Here is a 23,431-nt window from a genome sequence, read left to right on the forward strand (position 1 = left end):
TATGCCATCACAACATTACGATGTGAAGCGACCATTATGTTCACCAAAGCCGTTGTATATATATTTCTCCAACATAACCAACGTCGAACGATACACACGATTACATGCACACACACACACCACACTTTGTGTCTACTGTGAACCGTGAGTGGTGTGCTACGCTTGTGCCTGTGTGTACTGGTCGTTGTGTGTTTGTTGCGGTAATCGGTGTATAGATGATATCTACCGTGGTGTGTATAGCGACACACAAAAATTCGTAGTTCGTGCATTTCGAACTTGAGTTGCGCTTGGGCCATAAGGAAAAAATGCTGCTTGACAAACAGTCCGCCATATTTATTAAAATCCAATAGTACATAATTCGTGGTTAATCAGGCAGCAATTTACAGTCCGTAAATTTTGTTTTTTTAAGTTTATGTCGTTCGACAAATTTTATTAAGAAAAACAAAGCAAAGTTTCAGTTTTCTTCAGTTTTAATTTTTGTTTTTTTAAAACAAACAAATCGTACATAAGCGAACGTACAAAGAAAACGGAAAAGCACCGAACGATAGAGATAGAGAAAAAAAAGAAGAAATACGACGAGAAGTTGAGCAGCAGTTCTAACCATAAATCGACATCGTTCAGTTTTTCATTTCGTGGTGTTGTCTTTTTTAAATTCACACTGTGAAACACGCTGCATCTACTTGTGCAAAGAGAATTACATCGCTGAACATCGATTTTAGAAACGCTCAATTAACACGAGCACACGACTCGAATTAAGAAGCCAAGAGCTCAGAGTTAAAAAAGAAACAATTTAACTTTTCAAATACAGAATTAAAAAAAAGCAAATATGTCAGAGGCAGTGGATATTGACCCTATAATTTCAAAACTATTGGAAGGTGGGTTTCAAAATCATTTACGTTGTTGTTATTTTTTTTATTGTTTCATCTATCTCATTTGGTAAAGTGAAAATAAAAATTTTTGTGTGCGTAATACGGAATGGTTTTAATTCTTAAAATGGAAAATCGCGTAAAATATAACATATCAAATTTAAACAAATCAGCAAAAAAAGAAGAAATTTTTTTTCGTGTTTAAGAGACGTTATGTGCATGTGTATGCGGCAATAAAACCGCACCAATCGTTATTTTTTATTCTTCCTTCGTTCGCCACCGATTTCAAATTCTGCGAATGACGACCATGAAGTAGTAAAACAAAGTGCGAAAAAAAATTTATAAAATAAAAATGTCTAAGAGTTTCAAGAGACTTAATCAAGGAATGACGTGAGCGCAAAAAAGAAATTGAAATTCAACTTTATTAAATAAAACATTGATCAGAAGTTTGAAGTTGTATAAAATCAAGTGCATCTAATATGAGCGTAGAAACGAAGAAGAAGAAGAAAAAAATGAAATAAAAGTCAACTTTAGAAAAAGTGCTACTGACTCAATGTTTGTATGTGTAATGTATATGTGACAGAAAATTCGAACATTGAGTAAATGAGCAACGAGAAGAAAGGAGACACTATGATACCGCACAATATAATTATAATTGTACACGGTGTATGACAGAGAGAAAACGAAAGGAGACGAGCAAGCAACAGAAGCAGAAAAAACGTTGCGTGGAAATCAAATGGAATTTACGCGATTTTAACGAAGAAAAAATAATGAGAAAAATTGAAACAAATCTAATCGCAAATTCAGTACAAATTTCCTTCATTTTTTTTCATTATTTTATGTTGATTGTGTGAGAGCGCGCCGCTGTTGTCGTTCTTATTATTTTTCACTTTGGTCGAGTTCAAGATTGTGACATTTTTTCAATTCTTCTTTTTTTCGAATGAAGAGCAAAGCGAAAAGAAACGAGTGAAGAAAAAAAAAGAAGAAGAGGAAGATACATATACACATGTACGCTATATTAAATGATTTCCCTGCCTTCAATGCCCAAATTGTCTGCGCCACCATTTTACATTTTCGTATATGTGTGCGTACATATTTAAAAAATATATATATCGTTCGATGTACGAGTGAGTTTGAAGTTCGTTATGCTATGCTGTTAATATTACTGTGACTGCGTATTGTATAGAGAAATATTTTTGTGTGGTACATACTACATTCAATGTGATGTTGTTGGATTAAATTTTTTTTGTTATTATAAATATATAACGATATATGTCTGTATACATCAGCAACAATACAGACAAGTAACAACGAATATATATGAATTATTTATATATCGTATACTATTTTTCCGCACTGGATCAGAGCATTTTGATTTTATCGACCATAGCAAGTTTTTATTTATTTATACACGATGGTCAAATTGCCAATTCGATGTTTTCACGTGGAAACTAAATTTTCCGCAACGATCAATTCACCACCGATGGATACATTTGGCATTTCATTTTATGAATCATATTCTGACTCAAATGACGTGCTTGCCATTTTTATCGTTGTTTTGATTTTTGCTCTTTCATCATTTCAATCGCAATAGTTTCGATTTGAATAAAGGAAAAAAAAATATTGAGCGATTCAAAGAAGAAGAAGAAGATTCGAAAAATAAAAACAATTTAATTTGATGACTAAATCCATCAAAGAAATGCTCAATGCTATAGGCAAATGTGTGTTGTTGTACAACAAGCAAATTGAGGATAATGCCTAGAATGTATGTCAAGGAAAAGAATATATTTTTTATACAATTCATTATCAAAACATTTACATCGACGTCTTCGAATGAATTTTTGTGAAAATTTCTTCTCTGCCTGCGAATTCCCATTCCAATCAATTTTTATTGCAATCGGAAACCAAAATGAACAACTTGGCAAAAAAAAGTCAATTCAGTTAGAGTCCCGATTATGGTTGAACAAAACCTTTTAAGGCGCTCTGCTCTCTATCGGATCAAGGGAGCAACAGCAAAAAGTCGCGTTGTATGTATGCACGTTTCCTCTTTGATACAGGCACTCAGAACCAGATAAAAACGTTTGTATGTAGAGAAATGAGATGCGGACACTTTCATGAGAACGGACGAAATACCCATGCAAACAACAGACACATTGAGGAAAATTGGAATAAAAAAAATCCACAACAAATGTCAAGTGAAAATTTGATATTGACGTCGTTCAAGTTACGTATAGTAGTAGTATATATGTATATATTGTAGAGAATCCATACTTTGTCCTCTTCTGTACGGTACGCCAGTAGTTCTGTGTCCGTGCTATCTATTTTATCACTTGTTCATGTTGTTTCGAATCAAGAATATGGAATACAATAGGGGGAAAAGAATTCGAAAGAAAAGAGAGCACATACACACACACACACTAAATAAGAAGAAACATTTTTCGTTCGATGGAAGGAAAAATGCTAGAACCATACAAAAATGTTAATGGTTTCGTTCTGTTCTGTTCATTTCTCTCTGTTTCTTGTTGTTTTTTCTTTCTAAATGACGCGAGCCAATCTCTTGCTCATCAGCAGTTGTCTGTATGGAAGCCACTTAATACAACGCGCCTTTGTCGAGTATCATGATAGCTTCCTACGCACTTGTTCGCTCTGTGTAATGATGCGATATGATTTTGTGTGGTTTTCATCGCGCTCATATGTATATATGTATAATGAATTCAATTGCCTTCGTACCGTCTCGTGTGATTCATATATATTCATATATATATTGATGACGACCCAAGTCGGTTTATAGATCGATTCACATTCGTACATATCGAGTTATTTCTCTCATCATCATCATCATAATAATCATCATTGTCGTCGTCGTTGTCATCTTTTGCCATCTCACGGCTCAAATATGTAACAAACAGAAAACTTGTTTGTATGTGCACGCCAGTTCTATTGCCAATCTTAGCATTTCTCTCATTTCCAACTTTCCAACTTTTTATATTATGTTCATTTATTATTTTCATATTAGATTATTTTTTTTTGTTTCGTTTGTTTCATTCAAACAACAGCAAACAAAAATTTCTCTATTGACTTTTTTCCAGATACATCGGAGAAAAAGAAAATTCCGATTATTTTTTCTGTAATATCGAGAACATCACGAAACGATCAGTTTAAAATAGTTTCGTTTGTGTAGATAATTTATTTGAATAATAATGCCAAAAAGTCACGATTTCCATAATGTTTCTTCAGTGCAATAAACAAAAAACAAACTCAACCGTACGAAACTCATATCAAACAACAAATATGAAAAAAAAAAATGTAAGCTGTAATCCACTGTAATCGTACGAACCGAAAGAGTTTGAAAGGAAAATTTATGTGCATAAATGTCGTGTGCCAGCAATTGGACAGTGGTTTCATCACATATAGAAAGCAAATACGCAGAGAAATGGAGAGAAGTTTTCTATTCTCAGATTGATTTTTTGTTTTTGCTTTTTCAGACACATATCCATATAATAAAAAAAACACAACAATCGAGAAAAAGAGAGTCAAAAGGAAAAGTAAAATAAAAACCAACGACAACCGTACATATAACACGGTGTTAAACCATTTTTTGCACGCTCATCTCATGATGCGGTAAATGCAAAATGAAGAAACGAATTCAAGTGTGTGTGTGTGTATGGGGAAAGAGTGGCAATCGTGTACTGTGTGTTGAATGATGACGCCACTTTCATGCAGCTCATCCAATCTGTATTGCCTTTTGCCCAGTGCTGTTACGGCTGCTAATATCCAATTCTACTGCTGCTTCTGCTGGTGTGTAAGATTCCGCGCCTGCTGTGATGTCGTTTTGCGTCTAAAAACGCAAACACGGAATCCTTTGGTAAAACTGTATTCTCATGCTTAAGCCTCTGTACAGTTGTCATGTTTCAAGGTGAAAGCAGAAAATCCATACGAAATGAGCTTCAATCGCGATTTAATGCGTGTTGAACATCGGATGAAACATTTTTTTGTGATTACTTGTGTTTCATCGCAGTTTGAAATTGACGATATGTCCTTGCTTAAATAGAAATGTTCCACCGCCGGGTCGAATCAAAACAAAAAGAAATGGCTTTTGTTCAATGTTCATATCATTCAAAGCTAATCAAAGTCATAAACTCGTATCGATTTTATTTACGATGACACTCCTATTCTTACTATTGTGTCAGCAAATTGTCGATGATTTCAGCATTGATCGCATTCCATATGCGCCTGCACAAGCTGTTTACAGCTCGATTTCTGTGCTTTTCATCCATTTCGAAACAGACAAAAAGACACACAAACAATGACAACAAAAACCGTCCAAATGACTTTAATTAACGGTTATTTGAAATTAGTTTGTGATTATCGTGGTGCGATAAGCTCCTTCAAATCGGCTAAATAACATTTTAAAGCTCATAATAATAAAACAAGCAAATGACTAAAACCGTCTGATTTGATGTGAATTATAAAATATCAACAACATTATTGTTATTTCGTTCATTCAGTGCACATCGTGCTCTCGAATTCATCATCCAAAAAAAAAAACAAATTCACGTTGAAATGATTCCGCGTGATTCAAAAAGAGTATACTAGCACAAATACACAACGATTTTCATAAATTCAATGAATAATAATGAACTAATTAAAGGCGAACAAGAAATTATCGACTTTGACGTGTTGAACTCCACTGGATGCGCGCAATCTTTTTGTCTCTTCCTCTCATTCTATCAGCTATTTTCACATGCAACTATGTCACATTTAATGTTCATTTTATTACACATACATGCATTGAAAAATTCTATTGTGTTTTTTTCTGCTCAAGTTATCACATCCATTAACAAAAATCTCTCTCTAAAAAAACGATGAAATTGGATGTTTCTTTTCACAGCACAAACCGGCTGAACAATGGAATGAATGAAAGGCAACACATTTATTATATTTATACGTGCATACATTTTTCTTCGTTGTTTTTTTCAAATTCTCGCGTAAATTGCAGAACGTGGGCCAACTAATTAACGATAATGAATGGCTGAAGCCTAAGCATAGCAATAGAAACATTTAATTTTTTCTTCGTTTTTTTCTTCTATAATTTTCTTTCGCGAGTCATAGAACAAGAAAGTCTCAACCAATATAGCGTTTGTGTGTACGCATTTAAAAAAAAAACCAAGTTTCTTTTTTGCTTTAATTGAAGTGCATTGACGTTTGTTCTTGACTTCGTCCGTTTTTAGTTATACATGAATTTTGTAAATCATTTCTCACTATATTTTTCTGGCGTTGCTGCTGCTGTTGCTGTTTAATTATTCGTATTTTTCTTTTGTGCTGGAATGAGGCATGCAATTTGCCGTGTCTCGCCAATACACATGCACTTCGTATTATTTTATGAATTTCAATAATTCATATATAAGGTTTGGTCACATTCGTTCGGACGTGGTTTTTCATTGAAAATTGTATCGAACTTGCTTAGGCATAAATGAGTCGATACGATGTAGCAGCAAATGTTAATTGATGCTTATTATTTTTTCTCTCTCATTTTGTGCTCGCACTCGATCATCAAGACGATTTTTCAAGTAGAAACAAAAAAAAAGAGTTGCGATACAAGAACGATGTGTATATTTTATGATGTGTTATCTTAATCCATTAGCATGGCTTTGTGACCAAAACATGAGAATAATAAACATTATAACGATTTGTTTTTCGTTTTTGGCGAGTATTTATTACGGAAAAAAGATGGCAATTTGAGGAAGTGATTTCAATGGTAAAATGCCTAAAATTGGCCAAAACATTTTCGTACATTTCAACTAATTTATGGTTTTTCACACTGTTTCGACCATCCATCGCGTTTGGATTGCGTCAATTCGAGATTGTAACATGTGGCTTAAAACAAACAAAAAAATGATTCGTGACGACGCACACACACAAAATCGAAACAAAAAAATAAATATGTTTCATTTTCTGCGTTAGAATATATTTGTTTGTGCTTCGAGCTTTATCGAGCAAACAAATAATTTCGGTTGTCAGGCTTGCACACACGCTGTTCACACAGGTAACAAATATTATAACGCCCGGAACAACGTTCATATATATATTATTTGCGTATTCGTTTTTGAATGGGAAACAGAGAATCGAAATGAAAATCATGCTCGCGTTGAAAATCGGAATTGGCATATGCCCGCACAAAAGAAGCGAAAAAGATTTATGACTGTATACAACGCAAAATTGATGATTACATTTAAACGTATTGTGTGTTGTATTGTAAATGGGCGGTTTTTTTAATTCATTATTTTGCCGAAAGTAAACACAATAACCTCAATGAAATATGCAAATTTATTTATTTATTATAAACATCACACAATGAACGGTAGTGACGATATCGTTGGCTCTTTATTCTTGCATGTGTTTGTGTCACATTTTATGTATTAAATATGTTCAAATCATCATCATCATCGTCGTCGTCGTCGTCGTTGTCATCGTCGTATTTTTTCTCAAATCATTCAATGACTTTTTCACCGAAGCAAAAATGGCATTGTTGAAAAGAATGTAAGAGAGCTAGAGATTGTACGCTCGTTGACTACATTTATAGGCTAAATAGTTGGCACGTTTCTTGTTCAATGGTCGAACGTAAATCATGTGAGACACCGCGTGAACACACAATGGACACAATTGGCGAAGCCAATGAATCACAAAAAGAAGCACACGAATTTTGAAGCCAAACTCAAGCTAAATACGCTGCACACACACGATACACCCATTTTATGTGTACACAGAATATATTAAACAGGTGATTAAATAGAATGATGCAAAACACAGATAAATTGTAATCAAAAGTGACAAGAGACGTTATTTAAGGTTGTTTGGGGCAATTCGAAAGGAACGAAATAAAAAAAATCATTTCTTTTCTTTCATTTTTGTTTGTCAATAACATAATAATGTGCCATGATCAAATAGACACAATATCGCAACGAGTGAGAGACAGAGAAATAAAATAAAAATAAATTGCCGATTATGAAACAAGCGATTCGTTTGTTTGATGCAATTGACTGATGTTTGCCCATCGTTCCGTCAATCGGTGATACGATTTGAATGTGTGTACCATTTTTAATTCAATTTACAGGCGCACATCTGTTTGCTGATTTTCACAGTGTGTTGCACTGTGCATGAACAGAAACGATCTCTCTCCGGTCACAACAGGATGTGTCGATAAGTATTTTACTTAATGACAATCAAATTGAAAAGAAAAAAAATGATACCCCATGCAAAAACAGTCGAGAATATATCCTTTCTCTTGTTCGCTCGCTCTCTTTATCTGGAATGAAAACAATTGTAACGATTGAATGTTTTTTTTAAATGCCCTCCAGTATCGATATCGATATACCGATTACGTATGACCTTGAGCAAATGTATTTTGTGATTTTATTTGTACACATACTCTGTATGTATCTCTGTCTTTCTGTGTTTCTCCCTCGTTTCCATTTGCTTTTTGCAGCTGATTCATTGCATTGTTTTTTTTTATTCGCGCAAATGCTTTTTAACAGAGTCAATCATCATCGGATCTACGAATACATATCGATGTAAAATCATACTGCATATAAATGATACATGTAAATTGATGAGCAACAAACAATCGAACTAATTGATTTCCTATCTTCCTGTTTCACTCACATTCGATGTACATCGAACTATATAATTGTTTGCCTATACCATATAAGCGAAATGAAACCCTTTTTGCGCTATACAACAACGTGAAACGCAAAACAAGCACAAGAGAATCTGCATAAGCTGTCAGTTCAAATGCAAATCAATTTGAAAACTTCGATAGTTTTTTCTCTCTACTGCTACTGCTGTTGTTATTATCATTATTGCGCTGGTGCGTCTTAGTACCAGCATGTAGTTTGTGATGAGGTTGCCCGTGTGGTTTTTGCCAGTCAATATTTTAGATTTCTTTTCATGTGCAAGCGAAATCGTATCATTTTTTTTTGCAACGGCGTAAAAAAATCATAAAATTAATGTATTTGGCGACATATCGTACCAATAAAATACGCGGGCGAAATATGTACGATGCAAAAAAATGTAGATTGCATGGAAAATATGCAAATGATAGTTGTTTCCCCTTTTATTCCGTCATGATCAATTTGAAATTGAATTGTCATTTACAGATTATGCAATTGCAAACTCTAACGCTGTTTCGTTCGTTGCTTCAGTTCGTGTAGCACGACGACGTCGAAATATGCTAATTTGCGAATCATTAATATTCGCATCATCAGGCATTTAAATCGCGAGCGCACAAACAGCGAATATGCTTTTTTCTCTCCTTTACATCGTGCTTGTTTCCATGTTACTTTGTTCGCAACTGAATGAGAAATGAGTTTGTTGCTTTTTTCAGTTCGGCTCTCTATCGCTTTTCACGCTTCGAAAAAAAAAACAACCGTATTCTGAAAGTGTACTTTGGGACGCTACTGTTAGCCGCACAGTGTGAATGTACAATGGCAAATTATTACTTAACAAGTTATATCAATCATGCAATGTTTTATTATTAATTGAGGAAAAGACAATGCCGGCGAACATGAGATGCGAACGGCGTATTTCATATCCAATTTTTTTTTACAGTTTCGAATGTATTGACGTATTTCTGTTTTTTCCGCTCTCTCGTGACGTTGCATGGGCAAAGGACACACAAAATCGGTTTAATGAATGCAATAAATCAACAAAACTGTATATATGCCGTCGTTATGCTGGGGCGTTTTATTTTTTCTTCATTCATTTAAATGCATTCGAAGTGCTAAATGTTCTAAATATATTCGAGTGCAATTTAATGTTCAGGAATAAATGATATATTAAGGCGAATGAAAAAGCAAAGAAAAAGTTTGTTGTGTCTCATTTGAAAAGTTATTGTTGCTTGGACGCAAGGCGAAAATACATCACAAGTTTGTTTTAAATTAACCACAACAACAACAGCAAAGCTAAACAAAACTTCCAATAATAAATAAAGACCAATAAAAATGAGACTCTCTTACTACACTTTTTTTTTTATACGAAATTATTTTTGAAGAAGGCGAGAGAGAGGAAAAAAAGCATATTACGTTCATCGCTACGTGATTTGAAATAATGTATATATTTTTTTGTTCGTAGTTTTCGGTTTCTATATTTAAATTCCATTGCCCGATATATTCAATTCACATGCGAAGAGCAAAAAAGATCCCAAGAACAAGAGCGAAAACAATCTTAAATATTTATTATGTATTTGCACTGGTGTACTTTGATCGAAGCGTGTTTCTAGCATCGATACATTCAGGATAAATGGACAGAATATAAACAAACAAACAACAGCAACAACACAAAAATCGATAACGGATCACATCTATTGATGGAAAATACGTGTAGATTGAGTGGATTAACAGATCTTTAAACATGTTTGAGAGAGAGAGAGGAAAAAGAGCTCTGAGCACGAATATTTAATAAATATCACAAAACATATTTGGAATTACATATAAATGTGTTCCACATTCATGACACACAACCAAATTAAGGAACAAAATATTACCAGCCCACACAATCAAATTCAATCAATTTAATCTAAACTATAGTGTACAAAAACAACAACAACCATAACCAAAATAACAAACGTCATTGCCACCAAAATGAAAAAGAAAGTGTCGTTAAACTAATTTATATCGTGTTGAGTATTTACAAAGTGATTGAAAATGAAACGACCCGGAGAATTTCAACAATTATACGCGCTGTCATTTCCATTTCGTTTCGATATTTTTGACGCGCATCAGAATTCAATAAAATCAACATGCGTAATATACATCCATCAATATAAACCGATGTAAAACTGATTGAATGAACATACATAAACATATTCAATCAGTTTTATATTGATAATTATTATTAATTGCTATGCACAACGACAACTACGGAGAGGAAATGCTTGCTGCAAAGTGGAATTTACTAATTCAAACAATTTTGTGCGCGTGTTTTTTTAATATTTCGTTTATTTGAATTGAATGAAACGAACTTTCATATATAAACAAAATCAATATGTGACTTAAATTTAATAAACGAACATTAAACGAGTATTATAAAATTGATGAACAAATACGATGACTCCAATATATATATTGAAAATTAAGTAAAACACCATTAAATTTGAGTCAACTAATATTAGTTGACTCAAATTTAATGGTGTTTTACTTAATTTTCAATATATATTAAACGAGTGTTAACACCAAAACTCTCCATTCCATTACGGCATCTTATTGAAATTCGTTTGAATAATTGTTGATTTATGATTTATTTAATTTTTTTCATCTTTCAATTTTTTCGTTGTATTTGAATAGTACGTGGCGCACGACCTGGAAAAAATGTTCAGCTTAGTGAGGTAGACATTCGAAATCTATGCCTTAAGTCACGTGAAATATTTCTGTCACAGCCAATTCTGTTAGAATTGGAAGCTCCGCTGAAAATATGTGGTATGTATGATACGATTTTCTAATCTGATATTCTATTATTTATGGTAACCATCGATTTTCCTATAATTAAATAAAACAACAACAACAAACATAGAGACATATTTAACCTTGACGTTTCCGTCGTGGGAAATGGTGACGTGTGCTCTGTATTGAATAAATGATGGTGTGATAAGTTTGTGCCTGGGGAAAATCGATTTTTCGTTGAACCTGTCTAATTATAATAAAATTCAAGTTTGTTACGATTGCTGACCTACCATATGATTTTTCGACCAAGGACCAAACTAATAATCATTGCGTCCTCCGAACAAGAACTACAGAAAAAAGAGAGACGAGACTTGCATACGAATGAAACAAGATGGAGAATAAAACGCTTCAAATTAAATATTTAAAGTTGTAAACAAGTTCACACACACACATTCATGCATGCACAAAAATGCGGCAACACGAGACTATGTAATCCAATTTGAAATTTTTATTTTCTTGTTCAACGCACACAGCTGTCTACAGGCGCACGTTTCCAAAAGGCGATTGACATCATTTTCGCTTTTATTTGATGTGATTTAATGATGGCTATTCTTTCTTTTTTTGTCGCCGGTGTCCGCTTTCCATCCGTCTTTTTGAATACACGTCTCTTACCGTTGCACGATTTCATTTTTGGTTGATAATTTATTTTTGTTCGTTTTCCATTCCGCAGGTGACATTCACGGACAGTATTACGATTTGCTGCGTTTATTCGAATACGGTTGCTTTCCGCCACAATCAAATTACCTATTTTTAGGCGATTACGTTGATCGTGGAAAACAATCACTTGAGACGATATGCCTGTTATTGGCATACAAAATTAAATTCCCGGAAAATTTCTTCTTGTTACGGGGGAATCATGAATGCGCTAGCATTAACAGAATTTATGGGTAAGTTAAATGTTTCAATTGTTAATTATCTTGCATTCGCATTTTTTTTTTCTATGTTTCAATTGTATTGTTGTGAATTTATCGTCGTTGCAACAACGACGACAATATCTTAACTTAAAACGAATAAATTGATCCGACTTCATTGATGCGATGCAAAGACGCAGACATTTATTACGATCAATTACGCAAATTGATGGTTCTAATTAATTGAAACAAATATGACAGTTTGTCAGGCAAAAAATGAGAGCCAAGTCATATTTGGTGTATTTTTAGCACCAAACGGTCGATTAATTCATTTTTAATTGAAACGTCTCGTTTAATATCGAAAAAAATTATATTTCTTACTCCTAATGGTTTGCCAATGTTTGTCTCTCTGTGTTTTCTTCTCTATGTCTTTGCTTCAATGTGCCTTGCATCATCCAAATACAATTTCAGATTTTATGATGAGTGCAAACGTCGCTACACTATAAAGTTATGGAAGACGTTTACAGACTGTTTTAACTGTTTGCCAGTTGCTGCTATTGGTACGTAAATGCACAACTTTGTGTATAAAAAAACAAAAACATAATAACAACGTTAAAAGTTTCAATGACCATCAAACCATATAAATCAAAGCATAAGCTAATTGCACTTCCGTTAATTGCTTTATTTGCCATACAGTTGATGAGAAAATCTTCACGTGTCACGGTGGACTCAGTCCTGATCTTGCTTCAATGGAACAAATACGTCGAATCATGCGACCAACAGATGTACCAGACCAGGGTTTGTTGTGCGATTTATTGTGGTCAGATCCAGACAAAGATACGATGGGATGGGGTGAAAATGATCGTGGTGTTAGTTTTACATTTGGTGCAGAGGTAATTTTATCGTCGAAATAAACACGTGAGAAAATGAAAACGGAATCCATTGATTGATTCATGTTCGATTCGTTCAAAATAGGTTGTAAATAAATTCCTTCAGAAAAACGATTTCGATTTGATATGCCGAGCTCATCAAGTTGTAGAAGATGGATATGAATTCTTTGCCAAGCGACAACTGGTAACGTTGTTCTCAGCTCCAAATTACTGTGGTGAATTCGACAATGCAGGTAAACTGTCGGTCATCTATAAACGCCGCAAAGATGATCTAATCATTTGACACTAAACGTGGACGCTCAGGCGTGACACCTTTTTTCACTTTCTAAATGCATTTCTTTCTTCTTCTCGTTTGTGCCCCGGATCGATGATGACATTTGACGGTTGGAATAAAAAAAAACTGGTAAATAACAGGAGCCATGATGTCCGTAGATGACTCATTGATGTGCTCGTTCCAAATTTTGAAGCCTGCCGATAAACGTAGGTATGTGTATGGAGCCAACTACACTGGAAGACCTATTACCCCACCTCGTGGCGCTAATAATAAAAACAAAAAGAAATAAACGAAAACAAACAAACAGAAAAAAAAAGAATTCTTTACACAAACAGTTACAAAGATCATAAACTATTTAAACAACAAAAAACAGAGAAAACAAACCGAAAAAATATATATATAACTACTACACTTATTACTACTACGATTTATAAAACCAGAAAAAAAGAAACGTTCAACAAAAATGCATATAATACACATACACACACAGCGCGGTATCGTTGTTGTTAATCTTATTCGACAAATACATACACACCGACAGAAAGAGAGAGAGAGGAAAGGAGACAAAAGTAACTAGAACTGATAGCCTTCTATCATCTCGTCGATTTTCAATGTTTATTTCTTCTTCTTTTTTGTTGTTTCAATCAAATCATGCGTTTACCGTGTGCTCACTTGCGAAACGTGTGCGTATTTTTCAAATTTCAATTTCATCTCAAAATGCCATCTCAAAAAGGAAATTCTCCAATCGCACACACCATCAAGTTATAGCGTTTTTACAACAATTTTTAAGATAAAGCATCTGGTTTCAAAAAATATGCCCGTTCAAAACGGATATTTGTTATTCTAGTTTTTTTTTTTAATAAATTAAAATTGTTTTTTCTATTGTTAATCTCGCCGATCAAATGAATCGAATAAAATGTTAAACTATTTAAAAAAAAACACACACACAATTGAATATAAGCGGAAAACGACGTTTTTATTACAGAGTTAATATTTAAAAAAAACTTTTTATCGATGTGTGTTTCCTGCTTTTGTTTTGTGATAAAAAAAATGCTAATAAAAATGGCACACAAATTCCAGCGCTTTGTTTGCTGTTTGTTTTAATGCCATCGATATCTTCCGCTGCGTGTTTTTTTCGTCGATACTGCTATTATTCTGATAATATGCAAAATAATATAAGTGCCTACAGAATAGAAAATGACAGTAGCTGTTAAAAAAAGAGAAAGAGAGAGAGAGAAGAAATGAAGATTTTGCTTCGACAACATCCTTATATCGGACATTTTATTCGATGCGACGATGTGAAAATGAAGAAAATTATGAATATCGAAATGTTGTTATAGATTCAATTCGATTTTAATGGTGTGTTGCCAGACACCTTTAATGTATTTATATGGCATCATGAAAAAGTGGATAGAAATGTTCGCGCATATTGTTCGTGTGTTTTTTCTTCTTCTCTTAGCGTTAGCTCCATAAAAAAGTTGTGCACTTGGGCACAATTTCACAGCGCCCAATAATACAAAATATCCATGGCACATTCAGCGCAAATGCATTTTAAGTTTGTTGCCATGCAATTAGGTTGTTTCAATATTTCTCTCATCTCGGCACGGCGCGCATTCCGCACTGTTTTTTCTTCCATTTTTTTTTTCAATTACTCATTACAACGTAAATGGCATTACATCTACTGCATTAAAAAATGAAATCAATTCGCACACACTCTCTCTTTCATATCACAAACAAAGCCAAACACTCACGCAAAGTTTAAAGAATACAACTGCTTTTATCAGCACAAAAACAACAGTAACCGCATAAAAAAATGTTTTGTTTCAAGTCCGTGTGTCATCGTTGTGTATCGTTCGAATCGGCTGTTTGTGCCGGTGTCTCTTTTCGTGTCTCCCCCACACCATATGGAGTACCTTTGGTTCATTTTCTTCTTTGTTTGTGGTAAAAATCTGATCTTTTTGTTCGAGATATTTAATTGCTTTTTTGTTGTGTGTTTGTGTATGGCGTTTAAGGTGTTTTTTTCTCTTTTCTATTGAAGAATCACCATATTCGGTTATGATGTGTTATTTGTTTGATCCCCTTTGGATTTTTATTTAATTTTGTTGCATTCGGTGAAATGTTCGTCGAAACGCCAACAAAACTATCTTTTTTATATAGTTTTTTTTCTTCTTCTTTTTTAATTTAGAAATATACCGTTCGTTATATGTATATGTTTCAGTTTCGTTAAATGTATGCCCACTGTTTTATATATATATTATAACTTCGGAAATAAATCACAAAGACATATAGCAAAAAGAAAACAAAAATGAGCACACTTTTCGCGCTGAGAAATTTTGCTCCCATTTATGGTGACCACTATTCGGATATAGACATTTGAAATTTTGCGAATAACCAACATTTCATTTTTGTCTTTGTATGCAATTTGCATCGATTTATTCACCCGTGATCGCGCACACACACCACACACGCACACACACGCACACTCTCACACACAAAAATTATTTAGACGTTTTTTTATTCAACTCCCTCGTTGATAGTCGATGCGATTTGACAAAAATGAAATCAAAGCGAACCGTTTTTTGTTGGGTTAAATTTTTTCTGGCTTTTTAAATGAACAAAATAACGATGAAAAAAAAATTACACGCGCCTTACTTTTTTCTGGTTGTTGTTACTGTTATGCATTCAAATAGAGTTTTCTCTTCTGTATACTTGAAATTTGGAATGTGTTTTGACAAATTTATATCGAATTTTGTGATTTATTTGAGTAGAGTACAACAAAAGTTCGAATTGATGTTATTCATCTATTCTGTCTAGTTTTGCGATTCAAAGCAAATCGCGCATGTTTCATTTAGTTTGTTGAAATGTAGTTGTTTCAATTAAATTGCTGTAGAAGATTCTCGTTTTTATTCTATTCTCTTTCTATTCATTTTCTATTGCATACTTAACGAGCGAAATACCAAAGACTCAATCAATCGAACACATTCTTGCCATCAATGTCATTCATTCACAATGCTTTTATTCATGTCATGCAATTAATAAGCAATTTAAGTTCATCGTTCGATTTATTATTTTCCACTAACGAGAATTTTCAGTGATCAAAATCAAGCCCTTTTTTGCAAACAAGATATTTTCTTCATCAATTCGCTTTTAATTTAATCAATAAAAAAAAAACACATTCAGAATGCAATGGCAACAATAACCAAAAAAAGATTTATAAAACGTTTTTTTCCGTCTGTTTTCTTCTTAACTCAAAAAATTCCATTTTATCACATTTTTTTATCGTACATAGTTTCTATTCTCTCTTTTTTTGTTTTATATTTTCTTTTGTTTCTTTAAAAAAAAATCAAATCAAACAAAATAAATATTTTCTATATGTATATTTCATAATCATTAATTGCTTTCCATTTGATTTCATTTAGATTGACAATGAATAAAAGAAAATAAACAAATCAATCCCCCCACGCGGTTCAAATGAATTTCCATAACGCACAACACACAAACATGGCAGCAATAACTATCCAATAATGAACAAAAACAAACCGAAATAAAAAAAATAGAGAAAAAATAAAACAATCCAAAATGCATTGTAAGCTTACATTTAAACAGAAAAACATTTAGCATATGTGTCGTAGCGAATTTCAATCAGGCGAGAAGAACATGAAAAGAAAAATGAACAGAAAGCAAACAAAAGAATAAAAAAATTAATAAAATCACATAGAACAGAGTATCGAATGATTAAGAAAGTGAAACAAAGAAGCTACTATTACCAACTAAACTGTATGCAAAAATGAAATACACACACACACGCAAACACAAACACACATGAAACAAAATAGAACATTTTGAGATCAAGACACAGACACAGACAGTCAATGAGATCGATGGCTGACCGAGTGACAGAGAGAGTAAGGATCAGAATGGTGAAACTATTGCTATTAGCTGAAACTAATTTATGGAAAATCATTGAAGAGTTAAACAAAAATCCAACAAATTGTAACAAAGATACAACAATAAAAAAAAACAAGCAAACAACATATTAAAAATACTATAATTAAACTAATAATTGATGAACGATATTTATTTGAAAATAAACTAAACTAAATGAGAAAAAAAAATAAATTAAAATGTTGTAGTAACAATTGTAATAGATACAAAAAAAAATAATAATTAGCATTCAGCATAATGGCACCTGTTCATAAACACATTCAACAGGCCAAAGAATACCAATTCCAACCAAATCATTCGTTCCACACAAACAAATATGTTTTTGTTCTCTTTTTTGCCAACAAATATATTCTCTTCTGTTTTTAGAAAACCTGTTCAATCGCGCGGATGAATCAATTTTAGGCATTTTCATTTTGTTCACAAAATCCCAAATAAACAATAACAAAACAAATTGAATCCTCGCATCTTTTTAATTCAGTTTTTTGCATAGAATTCATTTTAAGAAAATATGTAAAAAAAATAATAAATAAATAAAATAATAATAAAATATATAGCAGAGAATCCACTCACATCCACAAAAAAACACACACTGAGAGACACAAAGAGCAGCATGGAAATTTAAATTGAATGGAAGTACACAACAACAACAAATGAAAAAAATCCAATTAAAGGCGAAGAACTATAATGAATGAAAGAAAGAAAAAACGAAGAAAAAAAACGTTAAAACTAATTCAACAATAAAAACAACAAAAAAATATATTATATTATGAATAATTAATTATGTAATTCTATGTATTAGACGAAAGATGGACGAGATGGAGCTGAGATAAAAAAAAAATAAATGCAAAAACAAATGAGCAAATAAAATAGGTTTTAAATTAAAAAAAAAGTTATACAAAAACTGAATGAAACTAATAAATGTGTAGTTCACATGCCATTCATTGACACATCAATAAGTAAAAATCGCGGGATCAGCGTGCAAGAAACGGAGGCGATTTATTTTGTGAATGAAGATCATTGGAAATCCCGTCGTCACCGCATATTATTTTCGCCACACAAAACAAATCAATTTCCGATTTTCCATCGGATCACGACGAATTTCGTATCACACACACATACAACACACTCAATGACATCAGCAATTTCAGTCGAGTTTCAATATTAGAGCAAGGAATGGCCAGCGATCTTCAATCGATGCGATCAGATTTACATAACACAATTCTATTAAATCAAGTGAAAATTGATAAAATCTATTGTATAAGTAACAGAGTTTCCAACAACAATAACAACAAATAAACACTGAAAAATTTAGCCGATAATCAACTCAAAATAGTATAAATAGATTATGAGAATATGATGGTCATATTCTTAATGTTGTCGTTTATTTGACAAACAAAAAATTAATAAGAAATACAAATTATTACTTGACAAAAGCAAAAGTAAAAGTCTCATTCGTAATAACTACTTAAAATATCTCTGAATCAATCATGAATGAAAGTAAAAGTAATAAAAAAAAATCACGATTGGTTTGAAACAACTGCATGCAGGCACACACATCCATAACAAACAAACGAAAAATTGACGAAGAAGCAATTCAGACTCAGACACACAACAGACACACACTCACACGCATCTCAAGAACCAGATGAACGATGATAGGACGATGATCAACGCTTCGGAGACAAAGCGAATCTAAATTTAAAGCGATTGTTTTGTTGTTCAATATTCACACAACATTGTGAGATAAAATTATTTATTCTTGTTTGGCATTTAAAAAAATAAAAACAAAACTCGTAGTCAAAAAAGTTAAATAAGATTTAAAAAAAATTAAGAAAAAAAACAAACACACAAAAGTTCACATTCATAAACTACAAAATACAGGCTCATAGATAATAATAATTACAATAACACATTGCAAGAAGAACATTTAAAATGGTATATAATGAATTGTCATATCGGTTTATTTTTGATTCGCGTAGACAAATTTCGTAGAGACGCAATAGTTAGATTGAATTCTCTTCATCTCTCTTTTTTCGCATCGGTTATAGTTTTCATTATTCAAATTATTGTAATTCTTTGTTTTAGTTAAAAAAAAGAGCGGATAAAAGATAAATAACCGATGTGTCCGTTTCACACCGTTCTTTTACTTCTTGTTTCGAATTATTTATGTCACTTTCTGTTGGCGCCCTCGCGCGTATACGTTTACTAAAAAATCCATCAAATAAGAATGAGAAAAATTCTAGTTCGAATATTATTATTATCATTTGTATGACCTAATGCGAAAGGTGTAAGAAAAACAATGATGCAAATATTCTTTAAAAAAACAATTATTGTGGATTTTTAAACAATCAATTTATTAGTATAATCAATCTTTTTATTCATGTTTAATTTTATTTTAATTTTTACAATGGAAGAAAACAAAATAAGATGACTACAAATTGTACGTATGTAGAGAAAAACACAAAAAAAAACAATGTGCGCGAAATTTAAAAATGAATAAAACAAGAGAAAAAAAATCAATCAACTATAAAACGATTTGTGAATTCCGAACGAAAATCGAATTATTACCATATGCACTTTTTATCAATCATTCCAAAATTTTATCGCGCCCAAAATTGCAGGCGCAATTATGTACAGAGAGGTGAGCTTCGAAATGGTTAGAGTGATTCCAATTCAAACTCTGTCACTCTCTGAACGAGACCATGAGAGCGAGAGAGAGAGAGAGTTAAAACAGAAAACCGGCAAGTATCATTTTACCAATTTCAATTCGAACAATAATAAGATGAAAAATCCCCAAGGTGAGATCGTGTAACTTCCGAAATTGAAATGATCTCCAGTCTGTTTGTTAGATTCAAACACACCAGAACCGTTTCGTGTGTTTTTTTTTTTTGTAATTTTTGTTATAAAGCCAAAATCGTTTCAAAATATTTTTTTCTCGAGAAAATGAAGCTAAGTAATACAGATTAAATGAAAGCGACAACAAAATAGTCTAAGTCAAGGATGCGAAACAAAGAACGAATTAAAGAAATGACATTAAAACCGATGGAGCGATGTAGTTTCAGTTACTTCTATTTATGTTAAACAATTTCTGAGAAATTAGTTCACGTCATCGATAAGGCAACTCAAGATGATAGAAAGGAGACAAGTTATTTTGACATTGACACTATTGTAACCAATTTATATTTATATGAAAACAAAAATCAATAAAGATAATAATTAAAACAAAAAAAAAATCACACAAAAATTAAGTGTATGTAGATGAAAATGGATGGGAGAATGTGTGCGTACAAGATTTAATTATATATCTAATAAAATGAGATAAGACAAACAAAATCGTAGTTTTGGTAAGGCATTTGGCATATTACCTGTCGTTGCTTGGATGCCCATCACTTTTGATACAACTGTCAATTTGCATCACTGTTTTCACTGGTAAGAAATATATAGGTTGCATTTTGACACGTCTCTTTCAAAGCGATAACGAACACAAAATTAAAATGAAAGGTATGTGTGTAGGTATTAAAATCGCAATCATGTCGATATGATTAAAATTGACAAAAATTCCATTTTTTATTATCTGAATAATAGAAGAGACTTGACTCCAAGTGCTATCAGCATAAATCAGTTGTCATGTCATGCAAGTTTTGATCTTTTCCAAAACAAAGAAGAAGATATTGAAATGCATTCACTGGCCAGATAGTATGCCAAAAGCCTATTTATTTAAATGAAAATATATATTCTTAGATGAGGACCTAACACTGTTCCCATTCTCACTCCGAAATTTTTAAAGCGATTTCAACACTTGATTCTACACAACCTCCGTTGATTAGTCCACAAAAAATAATAATTAACGTTGAATAAATTGGTGGAATCGTTTTCAAAATAGCGAGTCGGATTGGAGGCAAAGTCACAAACTTTAAATTGAAAGTAAAAAAAATATATATTTATTATATAGAAATATTTAATTGGCTGAATTAGATTCACTAAGAAGAACAAAACAAATACCAAAATAAATATAGAAAAAGAATCAACACGTTGCATGCATTTATTTTTTTTTTTTAATTTTTTCACAATAACCAACATCGACTGTTGAAAAACTTGACATTTCTCTACAAAGAAATTGAAATTTGTAATAAATTTTATTCATGAAAAATGTCTATAGCCCGTGAAAAACTAGCCGCAATCTTTCTATCTGCTATAGCAGATATGGAATTATAGTTCATCCCGGATTTGAGTTGAGGCAGTATGAAACCTAAAAGAGAATTAGAAAAGAACGATAAAAATTAATGGAATTCTTACGAAATTAATGGAATTCTAAAAGATTACGAACGCCCAGAATGCTGACGGAAATCCATGGACTTCACGAGATCGGATGACAAATGCTGAAAATGATGATATACAGTTGCCAATAAAGTGATTTGATTTTTCCATTATCATTAGATCCAAATGTGGATCTTTTTCATTCGTTCGAAATGCAGATATTTTTAGGCGTTTGAATGCTTCGTTCAGTTCTTTAATCATGAAGTCATTGTCCGATGCAACGAAAATTGATTTAATTCCATTTGTTGGATGTTTTGAATGGTAAGATTTGAGCTCTTGTCTTATTTGTTTAATGATTAGTTGTTTAGATGGTTCGCACATGTCGGGTGTTGCAACACCTTTCTCATTGTTATAGCCAACACATTGGGCGGCCGAAAATAACTTCGGACTATCGTTGATATGTTCGCATGCTCGCTTCCAATCGATTCCATTGCGTAAGTGAATAGCTAAATAGGCGCCTTTCGGTAAATTCAATTTTATCCAATTTGTTGCTTTTGATTGCATTTCGTCAGTCCAAACGAGATATTTTTGAAGTGCGATATTTTCTTTTTGAACTGGAAACGACGCAGGAGCACCTGTGAATGCAAGCACTGGCCATTTATTGGCCGGATACTTCTGATGCCACTTGTCAATGAGACCTGCTGTATGCCAAACATCGTAATGCAATGGTGCAAAAAATTCAGAACCAATGAAGTCTATCTTAAACTCATCCCAAAATGGACCGAATGGATTTCCTTCTTTCGCATGGCAATCTTTTTTCATAGAGCCACGCAGGCTCTTGCGCTCCATGTAACAAAATGAAATGCGTTGATCTTCAGGCCACACACTATTAGAGATTCTTTCCATAAACTCTTGCATTGTGATGACTTGATGGAATTGGCTAATGGGTTCCAGTTTAAAATATCTATCAAAAGGTACTTGTATCGATTTTGGTTCACCTTGACGATACTCAATCCATGGTGGTAGGATTAGAGTGCGATTTAATTTTTTCGCAAAATTTAATGCACCAAGAAAATGGTCAGCTTGATTGCCAAAACGGCCTGCAAAAAGCATAAATCTATAGTATAGTCTTTTAAAGAAAAAAAATCTTTCTCACTTACCCATACATGGACAGTAAACCAGATAACCGTTTGGATCAATATAAATTAACGAAATTTGACCGAAAAGATTGGTCAACAAAAACAACTGATACACTAGATTCATCTTGCAGCAAATAAACTAAAGTGTATAGGCAGCGGTTTACGAATTTATGTTTAAAAGTTCAAACGTCAATATTGAAGACTACAATGGCCACACTAGTGTCAAAATAAACAAGCTCCAATACATTCAATTGTCAAAATGATTATTTATATCAGTTTGAATCATGGCTATGAATAAATTCATGCATCCTCGGAATGTTTATAATGTACCGGCCGATTTTTCAAAATTAGCAGAAGAATTTGAAGAATTCAGATTAATAGTCATATATCGGTGGGTCTCTTAATTTTCAAATGATTATAATCAAAATAGCGCCAAAAATTAAATTCTTTAAAAACAATTAACTGTGAAACTAACGTTTATATTATATCTATAACCTGCAATAATAGTTAACTTTAATATTAATAAATATTTCAATTTATGAATTGTATACAGGTTGTGGTGCATCATGTATATATCCTTTGTTGGCAACCCGAATGAATTCAAATTGGCGAATGCTTGCCATTGAATTGAATGAAGGAAGTGTCAAGTATGCGCGAGATAATGTAAATAAAAATGGCTTAAGTGATCATATTCGAATCATCGAATGTGCTTC

General features: G+C 32.7%; 2 protein-coding genes across 4 annotated transcripts; one reads left to right on the top strand and one right to left on the bottom strand.

Annotated features, from left to right (window-relative positions):
* Positions 1 to 264: 264 nt before the first annotated feature.
* LOC116346670 (serine/threonine-protein phosphatase alpha-1 isoform) lies at positions 265 to 18,645 on the top strand. 3 transcript variants are annotated; one of them, XM_031776849.1, is made up of 8 exons: positions 267 to 875; positions 11,207 to 11,338; positions 12,033 to 12,249; positions 12,685 to 12,773; positions 12,910 to 13,106; positions 13,189 to 13,336; positions 13,518 to 13,583; positions 16,797 to 18,645. In XM_031776849.1, the coding sequence occupies exons 1-8, from the start codon at positions 827 to 829 to the stop codon at positions 16,799 to 16,801; spliced, it is 903 nt and encodes a 300-aa protein (XP_031632709.1). In that variant the 5' UTR covers positions 267 to 826; the 3' UTR covers positions 16,802 to 18,645. The 3 variants fall into 3 exon arrangements, with proteins under 3 accessions (XP_031632707.1, XP_031632709.1, XP_031632708.1); XM_031776848.1 differs by having other exon boundaries at positions 268 to 875; positions 13,518 to 13,587; XM_031776847.1 differs by lacking the exon at positions 16,797 to 18,645 and having other exon boundaries at positions 265 to 875; positions 13,518 to 14,223.
* Positions 18,646 to 21,333: 2,688 nt separating this feature from the next.
* On the bottom strand, positions 21,334 to 22,897 carry LOC116346656 (GDP-fucose protein O-fucosyltransferase 1). Its single transcript, XM_031776827.1, has 3 exons — positions 22,740 to 22,897; positions 21,650 to 22,679; positions 21,334 to 21,571 (listed from the first exon to the last, which is right to left on the bottom strand). The coding sequence occupies exons 1-3, from the start codon at positions 22,840 to 22,842 to the stop codon at positions 21,532 to 21,534; spliced, it is 1,173 nt and encodes a 390-aa protein (XP_031632687.1). The 5' UTR covers positions 22,843 to 22,897; the 3' UTR covers positions 21,334 to 21,531.
* Between the last annotated feature and the right edge of the window lie 534 nt (positions 22,898 to 23,431).

The sequence above is a fragment of the Contarinia nasturtii genome, unplaced genomic scaffold (assembly GCF_009176525.2).
Source record: "Contarinia nasturtii isolate CC-2019 unplaced genomic scaffold, AAFC_CNas_1.1 Cnas_scaffold_1627, whole genome shotgun sequence".
Classification (NCBI taxonomy): Eukaryota; Metazoa; Arthropoda; class Insecta; order Diptera; family Cecidomyiidae; genus Contarinia; species Contarinia nasturtii.